Source organism: Sinocyclocheilus anshuiensis, unplaced genomic scaffold (genome assembly GCF_001515605.1).
Source record: "Sinocyclocheilus anshuiensis isolate Anshui unplaced genomic scaffold, SAMN03320099.WGS_v1.1 scaffold1849, whole genome shotgun sequence".
NCBI classification, from domain to species: domain Eukaryota; kingdom Metazoa; phylum Chordata; class Actinopteri; order Cypriniformes; family Cyprinidae; genus Sinocyclocheilus; species Sinocyclocheilus anshuiensis.
In genome coordinates this window covers 38560-50945 of record NW_015541038.1, presented here as the reverse complement: position 1 = coordinate 50945, position 12386 = coordinate 38560, and the positions used below count along the sequence as shown (strand labels likewise).

At 37.4% G+C, this 12386-nt stretch overlaps 2 protein-coding genes across 2 annotated transcripts in view; one reads left to right on the top strand and one right to left on the bottom strand.

Moving 5' to 3' along the window:
* LOC107690560 (NUAK family SNF1-like kinase 2) overlaps positions 1-5585 on the top strand; it is an 8455-nt gene extending 2870 nt beyond the window's left edge. The window contains exons 3-5 of the mRNA XM_016488929.1: positions 572-637; positions 1229-1481; positions 4408-5585. Coding sequence (XP_016344415.1) covers positions 572-637; positions 1229-1481; positions 4408-5402 — 1314 coding nt within the window. The 3' untranslated portion in view covers positions 5403-5585. The remainder of the gene's footprint in view (positions 1-571; positions 638-1228; positions 1482-4407) is intronic.
* A 5587-nt stretch (positions 5586-11172) lies between these two features.
* bysl (bystin-like) overlaps positions 11173-12386 on the bottom strand; it is a 6193-nt gene continuing 4979 nt past the window's right edge. The window contains 1 exon segment of the mRNA XM_016488899.1: positions 11173-11713. Coding sequence (XP_016344385.1) covers positions 11307-11713 — 407 coding nt within the window. The 3' untranslated portion in view covers positions 11173-11306.

Below are 12386 nucleotides of genomic sequence, written 5' to 3'. Positions count from 1 at the left end.
AATGCATCTGGTTGTTGAAACCACATATGCAAATTTTACTCCTCCCAAAACGTTAAAATAATAAACGTGTGAGCGTGTTATAGGCTATATGACATTAGTCAGACTGCGCTAATGCAACACGCATCGCTGCGGACGAGTAGCTGAGTATCTCTTTAGCAAGCCGATGCGCAAACTGCGGCGAATTAAACAAAGTAATACGCAGATGGTCAACACACAATCATCGTCATTTAAAGTAGTAAGACAAACTTATCTCTCCAGTGCTGATGCCGCGCGCTCTCCTATTGCGGTCTTTGATCTTGAAATGAGCTGATAATTAATAAAATGCAGCGCTTATCTTTTGATTTCGTTGACGTGAACTCCGTTAAATTTAAATATAGCGCGGGAATTGAAGATCGGATTTATATCCGTTTTGCGACGACACATTTATGCGGCCAAGTGTAAATGGAAACGTTTTAACAAATCAGATCAGCGAAAACGCATGAAATGACCAGGTGTAAACAGGCCCCAAGTCATTAGATCTGTTTCACCAAATATAACAGGTGTAGTTTTCTAAATATCTGTTTTTCAACAGAACGGGATTGTTCATCGTGACCTGAAATTGGAGAACATCTTGCTGGACGACAACTGCAATATAAAAGTACGTTCGGGACAGAATTAATTTTTAATTCGTGAAGGTTTTACAACTAGTTCATGGGACCTCATTTAAGAATCAGCAGCAGAATAAATGTTTGTTTTATTATTTAATTGATGTTGTAAACCAGGAGTGTCCAATCCTGCTCCTAAAGGAGCGACGTTCTGCAGAGTTTAGATCCAACCAGCCCCAAACACACTTGCCTGCATGCTTCTAGTAATCCTGAAGACCAGTGGTTCCCAATCCTGGTCCTGGAGAGCCACCAAACACACCTGATCCAGGATTGAAGACCTTGATTAGCTTTGAGTTTCATTAGGAATGGAGATAAACTCTGCAGGACAGTGCCCTCCAGGATCAGGATCAGACAACCCTATTGTAAGCCGTTTTCTCTTTCAGAGTCTGTTTGAAACGTTATCTCTGATACTTCTGTTTTACCTGGCGTTATTACAAAAGAGGCTGTAAAACAAACACCCAATCGAAACTTGCGTGAGATAACGGAACAAATCTACTTACAGCTATAAAACTTGCACAGCGAAAGGACAACGGCCGCTAGATGAGAAGCACTGATGGAAACTGTTTTTGGAATCTGTTTTTCAGATCGCTGACTTCGGGTTGTCGAACCTGTACCAGGGTGATAAATTCCTGCAGACGTACTGCGGCAGCCCTCTGTACGCTTCGCCCGAGATTGTGAACGGCAGGCCGTACAGAGGACCGGAGGTGGACAGCTGGTCTCTGGGCGTCTTGCTGTACACTCTGGTTCATGGAGCCATGCCTTTCGATGGACAAGACCACAAGAACTTGGTCCAGCAGATCAGCACCGGAAACTACCGCAAACCCACCAAACCTTCTGGTGAGGCTCTTAAAAGATTCAACCGAGACCTCCTTTGTGTACCGTTTGCCCTATATTTAAACCGAGACATGAAACTAGTTTCCTGTGTTTGTCGAAGGTCCAGACTTGGCTCTTTCAACCATACCATGTAGCAGTTTTATAGCTGGAGCTTATCTATTCCTACAAGATAACATTCTGAATTGCGTGGTTTCAGTCTGTTGACCATGGCAGTCTCATAAATTTGAGTTCCCCTGGGACTGTCAAGTTCACACCGGCAGCAACTTTATTGCCAGAGGTTGGCTGGTCACCATGCTTGTTGGGTGTAGTGGCTTGATGAGGTCCAATTCCTCACATGGTTCTTAATGCATAATTTTTAGCTATGTTTCTACATAGGGCTGAGTAAACTGCCCAGAGCAACATGAACTATTCTTGCGAAGAAGTGTTCCTGGAGGGACACCAACAGTACACATTTTGGATGTCTCCTTTACCCATTTCAGGTCTTGGAGTCTCTACTAACAAGTTGATGAGTTGAATCGGGTGTGTTTGATTGGTTAAAGATATGACCGTTTTGTGTAGGGCTGTCAAAATGGCTGAAAAACTAAATTCGAATTTTGTACTTAAATAATATTAAAATTCGAATTCTATTCGAATTTAAAATGCATAATTTCAGTAACGGTGAAGAATAGCTTTTGGCTTCTCTCCTGAGGCCACAAGAGGGCGCATTGAGCAAAATATTACTAATGCACGTTTATTCAAAGCATAAGATAACGACTATCTGTGAAAAGAAGTGCATAATGTTTAAAATAATGTTTATAAACCAATTATAATTAATGAAGTTGCTTAAACAACTATAAACAAAACAGCATCATGTATGTATGCATACATGAACTTAATACAAAGGGCGGAAAGCCAGTCACACAGAGTACATTTTTCATTTAAAAACATGATCCAGTAGGATGGGAAAAAAACCCACCATAAAGTCTCGATATATGTTTTTTTCAAAGTTAAACTTGCATTAATTTTACATGGCTTTCTAAACATGCGGCTCTTTTGTGCGAGATCCGAGTGCAACGGTGATAGATGTCCCTCTAGAAAATGTGATAAATATGTGTTCTGTGTGAATGGCTTGGTTTCAGTTTTGATGTAAACAAGATCTTCTCCGCATTGATGTTCTCTTTTCCCGCAATATTTTTAATGAACAATGCAGCAGCGCCGCATCTAGTGGGTTCAACTGGATACGTTAGGCTAACAAAAACATTAAAATGCAATGACACTTACATTGTCATCGCATCTCGTGCGCCGCTGATAAGGCTGCCTCCTTAACGCGTCACCATGCTTGTTGGGTGTAGTGGCTTGATGAGGTCCAATTCCTCACATGGTTCTTAATGCATAATTTTTAGCTATGTTTCTACATAGGGCTGAGTAAACTGCCCAGAGCAACATGAACTATTCTTGCGAAGAAGTGTTCCTGGAGGGACACCAACAGTACACATTTTGGATGTCTCCTTTACCCATTTCAGGTCTTGGAGTCTCTACTAACAAGTTGATGAGTTGAATCGGGTGTGTTTGATTGGTTAAAGATATGACCGTTTTGTGTAGGGCTGTCAAAATGGCTGAAAAACTAAATTCGAATTTTGTACTTAAATAATATTAAAATTCGAATTCTATTCGAATTTAAAATGCATAATTTCAGTAACGGTGAAGAATAGCTTTTGGCTTCTCTCCTGAGGCCACAAGAGGGCGCATTGAGCAAAATATTACTAATGCACGTTTATTCAAAGCATAAGATAACGACTATCTGTGAAAAGAAGTGCATAATGTTTAAAATAATGTTTATAAACCAATTATAATTAATGAAGTTGCTTAAACAACTATAAACAAAACAGCATCATGTATGTATGCATACATGAACTTAATACAAAGGGCGGAAAGCCAGTCACACAGAGTACATTTTTCATTTAAAAACATGATCCAGTAGGATGGGAAAAAAACCCACCATAAAGTCTCGATATATGTTTTTTTCAAAGTTAAACTTGCATTAATTTTACATGGCTTTCTAAACATGCGGCTCTTTTGTGCGAGATCCGAGTGCAACGGTGATAGATGTCCCTCTAGAAAATGTGATAAATATGTGTTCTGTGTGAATGGCTTGGTTTCAGTTTTGATGTAAACAAGATCTTCTCCGCATTGATGTTCTCTTTTCCCGCAATATTTTTAATGAACAATGCAGCAGCGCCGCATCTAGTGGGTTCAACTGGATACGTTAGGCTAACAAAAACATTAAAATGCAATGACACTTACATTGTCATCGCATCTCGTGCGCCGCTGATAAGGCTGCCTCCTTAACGCACACCTAAAATTAAAATGCAATGTTTTTGCATTCGAATGTGGATTTTTATTTTAAATTCGACGAATATTTTAAATTCGAATTTTTTTTGACAGCCCTAGTTTGGTGTGCCTCCAGGAACAGGGTTGGGAAACGCAGTTTCGGGATACTGTTCACTGTTTGTGCTCCCATGCTTTCATTCCCATTAGTAGTCAAAACACGGCATTGCTGATCATTTGTATAGTTACATAAAAATGTGCTACATTGTTGGACACGCCTGCTTTGCACTGCCAACAGTCCCTCACGTTGCTAACTCTTACTGAAAAAGGATGACTTCCAGAAGCCACAAACCAGTCGGTTTGCATGCAGCTTTGAAATCTGTGATGTTGAAGGCCAAGGGTGTCCAGTCCTGCACCTGGAGGGCCACTTTCCTGCAGAGATTAGCTCCGACACACCTGCCTCTAGTGATCCTGACGACATTGGTGAGTTGGCTTGGGCAAGTTTAATTAGAGCTGGAGCTAAACTCGGCTGGAAGGTGGCCCTCCTGGGGCAGGACTGGACACCCCTGTTGTAGGCCATACATTTGTAGCATCAATCCTAATCCTTTTTGTCGCCCCACAGATGCGTGTGGTTTGATCCGCTGGATGTTGATGGTAAACCCAGTGCGTAGAGCTACTTTGGAAGAGATCGCGGGTCACTGGTGGCTCAACTGGGGCTATCAGTTCCCTCTACTGGCTCAGAGTGAACCTGCAGCTGCGGATGAGGAGCCAGGACATGCGGCCGCAGCGTGTCAAACCGGTGGCCCGACTCGTATTGTGGACTGGCTACGCCGCACCTCTCGTCCACTTCTGGAGAGCAGCTCTAAGATGCGCTGCCTGTTGCGGACAGGCGGGGCCACCGGAGGAGAACCAGTCCAGCGACAGCGCTCCATACGCAGGTCGCGCAAAGAAAACAACGTCTCGCAGAGCATGCAGGAAGCTCCTCGCCCATCTAAAGGAATTCTGAAGAAGCGGGGCAGCTTGAAACAGAAGGCGCCCAGTGAATCCCAGGCTACACCCTTGGAGGAGAAGAGCCAGAACGCTTTGGCGCCGTCTGTCCTTCCTCCACCTCCTAAAGGCATCCTGAAGAAGCCTTCGGAAGGCGAGTCAGGCTATTATTCCTCTTCTCCGGAGAGCTCCGGACAGACTCTTGGGAACCCAGAGCCACACCGCAAGGGCATCCTCAAACGGCACGGCAAGTTTTCCGGCGGCCTGCAGGAATTCAGCTCACTGGATCAGCTTGCACCCTCCTCACCCACGGTGGTCAACAGATCCCGACCGAGCGGCGCCATCAGCGAGGACAGCATCCTCTCCTCGGAGTCCTTCGACAGACTTGACCTACCTGACCGCGAGATTCCAGTCGCCCCAATGGAGCGACCAGCAGGTGGACGGAGGATGCGAGGATGCGTGTCCGCTGACAATCTCCTTGACTTGAGGGAAGGGTCTCGGTATCAGGGACACTGGGAAATGGACATGGCCTGCTACCGCGCAGAAGTGTCCGATAGCGTGTTTTCAATTTCTGACTGTGAAAACGTCACTCAGACTTACAAACAAGCCTTGGGAGCAACTGCTAGCTGAAACGCACAGGGACTGTGATGTTCAGAATCTGTCAGAGATGATGCAACTCCAGTTGTGCTTGGAAAAGGAACCTGGTTGGTAGCAAGGAACGTACTTGGAAATGTTCTGGAGCAATGCCATGGTTTAGAGCAGTGGTTCCCAATTCTAGTCCTGGAGAACCCCCAACACTGTCTCCCTATTCAAACACACCTGATTCAACTCATCAGCTCATTAGTGAAGACTCCAAGACCTCAAATGTGTGTGTCAGATAAGAGAGACACCAAAACCGTGCAGTGTTGGGGGTTCTCCAGGACCAGGATTGGGAACCACTGGTTTAGACGACCGGACGTCCTTAGCGGCAGACTCGTTTAGGACATTCATTTCATTCTGAGGAAACCGGAGTTTGTGTTGCATTTGCAACATGCAAAATGGTAGACTTGGTTTGAGAAAAGTGCCTTTTATTTCGTCAGCTGCCTTGCTCCCAATGATGAACAACTGATTAGTTATTCTTTGAAATGTTTGTGGTTTTTAAATGATTGTTTAGGGAGTTGGCTAGTCAAAAAATACCAAAGATGACTCATTATAAAGTTGTGAATTTAGTTCGTTTTAAAGGTGAATATTGGTGCTGCGGATACAATAAACTACTGTCTGTTTATGACTTTATGTAGTCCAGACTTTAGCTTTGCATCTGTTTCAGGGTAAGAACATTTGAATGGTAAGAACGACTTCCACGTCGCTGTTTATTAGGATGGTAAAATACACTGTGACCTTTAAAAGCAAACTAAAAGTTCTCCTCAAATTGAGAAATATGTTGAAATGGTGCGATTTACTGTTTTTGCCATCCGGATGTTAAAAACTGTGTGCTTAATACTATTTAAGAAGGGGAAGGAATGGTATTTGAGTGTCATAGCGGGGTGTTTGGGCTTCATCAGTAAATCTAACCTCTTCATACAGTATTTCAGTCTGTAGGGCTGCTCGGGAGTTTCATGGCTTGAGATAACCCGGGTAATTAGGTGTTTTTCTTCTGTTTGGTGTCATATTTTGTTCGAGTTCATGCATGTTTATTTGCCAAAGTGCCTGATATATCTGTCCTGATGTCTCTTTGAATCAGTGGACCAATAAAACAGCACAAATGAAGTGGAAAATGCTCTCTGGCTGTCGGCTCTTCTGTACCCATCATAATCTTCTGGATAACCATTAATGACATTTACACTCGATAGTATGTGAGAACCGTGTTGCAGCTTTTTTACTCATGAATTTGAAAGTAATTAAGGCAAACAGTATGCAACAAATGCGTTGTGCTGTTTTGAAGTGGAAGTATGACCCGAAGTTACTAAACCCAAATATTTGATTAATTTTGGAGCAACTGTAGATGTTCTAATTGATAATAATACAAATGTTATGAGGATAATTTTTAATCAATGTTCATAACTTAAATTAAAAATAATTATTGATCACTAAATTCATTAAAATAAAAATTAATTTAAATAAATTATTAAATACATTTCTAAGTTCTATTCAGTTCAATTATTAATCAAATCGAACCAAATGAGTTTTTCTCCCTGTTCAGAGACTGTAATTAATTTAGTCTTTTAAGTTTAATTACATATTTTTTAATTATATATGGGTTTTTTTTCTTAAGGTGAAGTTCATAAATTCAAATTTAAATGAATTACTAATCAATCAATAAAAATAAATACACAAAACCAATTTTAAATAAATTGCTAAATTATTTCAAATTTTAATTAAGTACGTATTGAGTCACAGTTGTGTTCACTTACACTAATGTGATTAAATGAGGCTTTGATTCCTGTCTCGGTTCTCATTTTTAATCACTTTATTTTGTGAATAATAATGTACTTATAGAAAAGTGCAGATAAACTGAATAACCGATGTAGTTTATTGCAGATTCTCAGTTCAGGCTGAGTAAAGTGTGTCTGTGTTAGCAACAGTAACTAAGCGTGCGGTGCTCGTTTCAGCAGCACAATGCAGATGTGAGGCTTCAGGGCGGCAGACGCTGATATCCAGTGATTTAGTGCTGAAACCGGAGCGCAGACGAACAAAAGCACGCCTGACCCGCCCTGACGTCCAGCACACAAAGAGCAGATCAGAGAGCTGCTGACGGCAGCGAGAGCTCAGAGCCATGCAGGAGTGTGTGTGTGTGTGTGTGTGTGTGTGTCTGACCTCAGAGCCACATTATACAGCATCATTACTCATATTCATAATACAATTACACGTGTCAATAAATAATAAAATGCATTAATAATAATTATAATAAGCTGAATTAATTTTTTTTAAATAAAAGAAATTAAAAAGTAATAAATAAATAGTATTAAATAAATCAATAAATTATTAATATTATTAAAAATGTAAATAAATAATAAAATGCATTAATAATAATTATAATAAGCAGAATGAATTTTTAAGAAATAAAAATAAATTAAAAATTAATAATTAAATAATAAAGCCAGGGTCATTATAAATTAATAAGCAGATTTGTTTAAAAATCAGCCGAGCAATATTTTAGTTAACAAAAACTAAAAGCATAAAAAAAGCATTTTCTTCACTTGAAATAAAGTAAACATTAACAGAAAAAAATACAAAATTACAACAACTTTAAAATTAAAACGAAAACAAAATATAAAAAAATAAAATCTAATGCAAAATATTAACAAAACTATAGAATATTAAAATAACACTGATTACTATTGATGAGCAACATTGAAACTCACTGCATTAATATAAATATTATTTATATACTGTTATACTATTTATTAATATTTTGAATTAGCTTTTATTTGAATATTTTTATTTTCATTTAGTAATGCGCTTTTCTCATTTTTAAGTTTTTCACTTTTTATATTTATAAAAAATTATTTAAAAATTTTAAAGCCTAAAATTTATATTTTAGGCTTTAAGAATTAAAGATAATGATTTTTAATGTTTTAGTTTCAATTAATAACAACAACACTGCTTCAAATGCACAATAGGTTTAATGTTTTTTATATTTAAATTTAGCATTATTTTATTTTAGTGTTTTCTAGGTTTTTATATATTGTTTATATATTTTTATATTTTATAGGTTTTTGTTTATATATTTCTATATAGCTTTATTTTATTTTTTATTTCCATTTTAGTTTTAGTAATTTTAATACTTCAACAAACTTATTTTATTTCATTTTTTTAATTTACATTTTAGTATTTAATCTAATATTTATATTTCCTTCAAATGTAGGTCATCCAATCAGAATATAAAAGTTGAAAATATCAAGCTAGAGGCGCAATAGGGCTGCTTACTAGAACTAGAGGATTGTCAAAGTGTGCCTGTATGCTAGCTTTTGGGGCTAATATTACCCACAATGCCTTGAATAATGAAATAATTTTACAACTGTTTAAAATAAACATGAAAGAAGTTCAGAGTTGCCACAGCAGTTTTCCCAAACCTAAAAGCAACCTGAGGAAAAGCGGGTCACATGACGTTACCAGGATCTCTGGGACGGTATCAGTGTGATACCGTTAAGAAAAAAAATACCGTTAAGATGGAGCGGCATTTACTACACAGAGCCGTAGTTCACTGACAAGCTACAAAAAAATCGCGTTCAAAATCGGCAATGAATCGCCTGCGATTAATATCTCCATACTCAAATCCCAGATGGCCAGACAGTGATTCAGCTAAAATATTAGTGTCTGAGACACTGTGAGCACGGAGACTTTTTTCCCCAGTGTATTGACTTGCACGGGTTAATTGTTCACCACAACACTAGTAATGTGCACTAAAAAGTAAGTAGGGTCATTTTTGATTTCATGACGACTAATCATTTTTAATACCATTGGCAAAACTACCACAAACTGTATAGCATACTGCCATATAGATATTTTAATATTTAAAAAAAAAAATTGTACATCCATTTTTTTCAAGGCAATCATTATTTCAAGTTTTGAAATTTGTTTAATCCAAGTCTTCTAAAAAGACACATTCTCTTTATATGATGAACAGATTTTAATATAGGCTTTTATTTACATACATATAAAAATTGATCAATTACCATAACAAAAATCTCAATCTTAAACATTTACTCATTCTGTGTATTTGTGTCTTTAAAATAGGGTAACTTTGTTGCAAAAGCTTACAGCACAAGGAAGCTTGATTTCAAATTTGATTTCAAACTGAATTGAATTTCAAAAAAAGACAAGTACATATTCAGTAATAAAATTATAAAACAAATGACCTCAATTCTGTTGAGGTATCCGAAGTATGACAATACTGAATTTTTATAAGCAGTGATTTAAAGGGTTAGTTCACCCAAAAATGAAAATTAGTCTTTATTTTTTTAAATTACGGTTGGATATCTTTATTGGCTACTGAAGTGCCGTCAAAGGTTTGAATATAATTCAAATTGTGGGCGTACTCAGTAACGAACTATGATTTAAAAGTAACGAAGTAGATTATTTTGCTCAATTTGTACTTAAGTACAAGTAAAAGTACAGCTTTAAAAATATACTAAAAAAAGTACAAGTACCCGAAAAAACTACAGTAACGTGAGTAGTTGTAATTCGTTACCTTCACCACTGATTAATACAAGTTCCCAGTCTTATGAATTCAACCAAGAAAAAAATACTGTTTTTACAATTGCTTGCTAAATTATGAAAACCCTTTTCCGCCATAGAATAAAAAAAAATGTTTATATACAGTGGGTACGGAAAGTATTCAGACCCCCTTAAATTTTTAGCAAATGGCTGCAATATAACAAAGAGTGAAAAATTTAAGGGGGTCTGAATACTTTCCGTACCCACTGTATATATATATATATATATATATATATATATTTGCGACTTCTCACAATTCTGACTTGTTTTCTTGCGATTCTGAGTTTATATATGACTTTATAATCAAAATTGCAAGATATAAGAACTCGCAATTCTGCGGAAAAAGTCAGAATTGTCATATATAAACTCACAATTGGAAGAAACTTGTGAGATAAAATGTTTTTTACAATTACCTTTATTTTTTTATTCCGTACTTGGAAAAATAAACAATTGTGGAATGTAAACTCTGAACTGTAAGAAAATAAGTCATAATTCCGAGACATAAAACTTGGAATTCTGAAAAAGAAAATCTCTCTAATTTGTGTTTATGTTTAGCAATTATGACTTTTTTCTCAGAATTGCGAGAAAATCCGAAATGTGAGATTTATTTTTCTAAGGCAAAAACCAAAAAAACAGCATTGTGAGACAAAATCACATCAGATGTAAAAGACATTATTTTCGTCATCTTTAAGAAAAATTGTTTCTTTCCCCATCTAATCAATTCTTCATTAATAAAACCAAGATTATATAAATTTTTCTCATTAAATATCCCATTTCACTCATCATGGAAGTCAAATTAATTGAAAACAGCAACATTTCATGCCGAGGTTTAAAGGGGTCATATGATGCGATTCCAATTGTTCCTTTCTCTTTGGAGTGTTACAAGCTCTTGAGGGGCGTAACATTTCCGTCACACGCTTGAGGTATTCGGCCAATCACAACGCACTGGATAGCTGGCCAATCACAGCACACCTCGCTTTTCAGACCGATGAGCTTTGTAAAAATCGACCGTTTCAGAAGGCGGGGCATAGAGGAGAAACAATAATGTACAGTATGTGGAAAATAATGTGTTTTTTGAACCTTAAACTGCATAAACACATTTCATTACACCAAATACACAAAATAATGTTATTTTTAGCAACATCATATGACCGCTTTAAATCCACACGAGCGCTTGAATAAAACCAAACCGTTCTGAACTTTATACAACATGATTTTATTACCTCGTAACTCAAGTTTTAACCAACTTTAGTCCAAAAATATGAACATTGCATTACTGCAAAAACTGTGAAATACACTGCAACACAAACTGATGGCGTTCTGATGAGAGTCCGCGGCTCAGTGGAAGCTCATGGCAGGCGTAGCGTCCTCCAGGTCGCGTGACTCAGCGCTCTGCAGCTCGCGCTGGATCTCGGACGACATCTGCGCATGCGTCTGGCACTTCAGCAGCTCCAGCAGTGCCTCCTTCTGTTCGGAGGACAGGTCAGCTTTGTAGCGCTGCACTAGCGTCAGCAGGCTCTGGTGCCACAGCACTGGCAGCATCCGTCTGTCCGCGCGGAACAACAGGAAGTGTGCGATCAGAGCGTCCAGCACGCGGAAGGGCAGCGCGTACTTCTTATCCAGCAGCAGCCGCAGGAAAATACTGTTGGCTCCGTTGTACTCCATCTCTGCAATTTTCAGCATGGCGGCGCTGCAACGTATAACGGCGGATTAGTAGCACGCAAAAACTACAATTACGAGAATAAAGTCGTATCATCGTGAGATTGAAGTCGTAATATTTTGTGGATAAAGTCAAAACTTTAATCTCAAAATATTACGTCTATAATCTCAAAATATTACAAATTTAATCTCTCAAAATTACTTTTCTCGCAATTTTGACTTTATTCTCAAAATATTCCAAATTTAATCTCATGTAAGACAATTCTCTCATTGCTATGACTTTATTTCCGTAATTTTTAATTTATGCTCTAAATTAATTATAAATTTAATCTCATAGGAATTTATTCTCATATTAATCCGACTTTTTCTCATAATTTTTAATTTATTAAAATATTTTTATAATTTCACAATTCTGTAATTTTAAATTTATTCTCGAAATATTACAACTTTAGTCTTGTTTTCCTACGACTTTGTTATGGTAATTAAAATATTACGACTTTAATCTCAAACTATTACAATTTTAATTTCATATAAGACTTTTTTCTCATATTCTCAACTTTTTCTCATAATTTTGACTTTATTCTCAAGATATACATTTTATCTTATAAGACTTTATTCTCGTAATTTTTACTTCATTATGAAAATATCACAAGTTTAATCTTGTATAAGACTTTATTCTCATCCTAGACTTTTTCAACATCATTTTTAATTTATTAAAATATTTTTATAATTTCACAATTCTATGACAGGTTTAGTGTT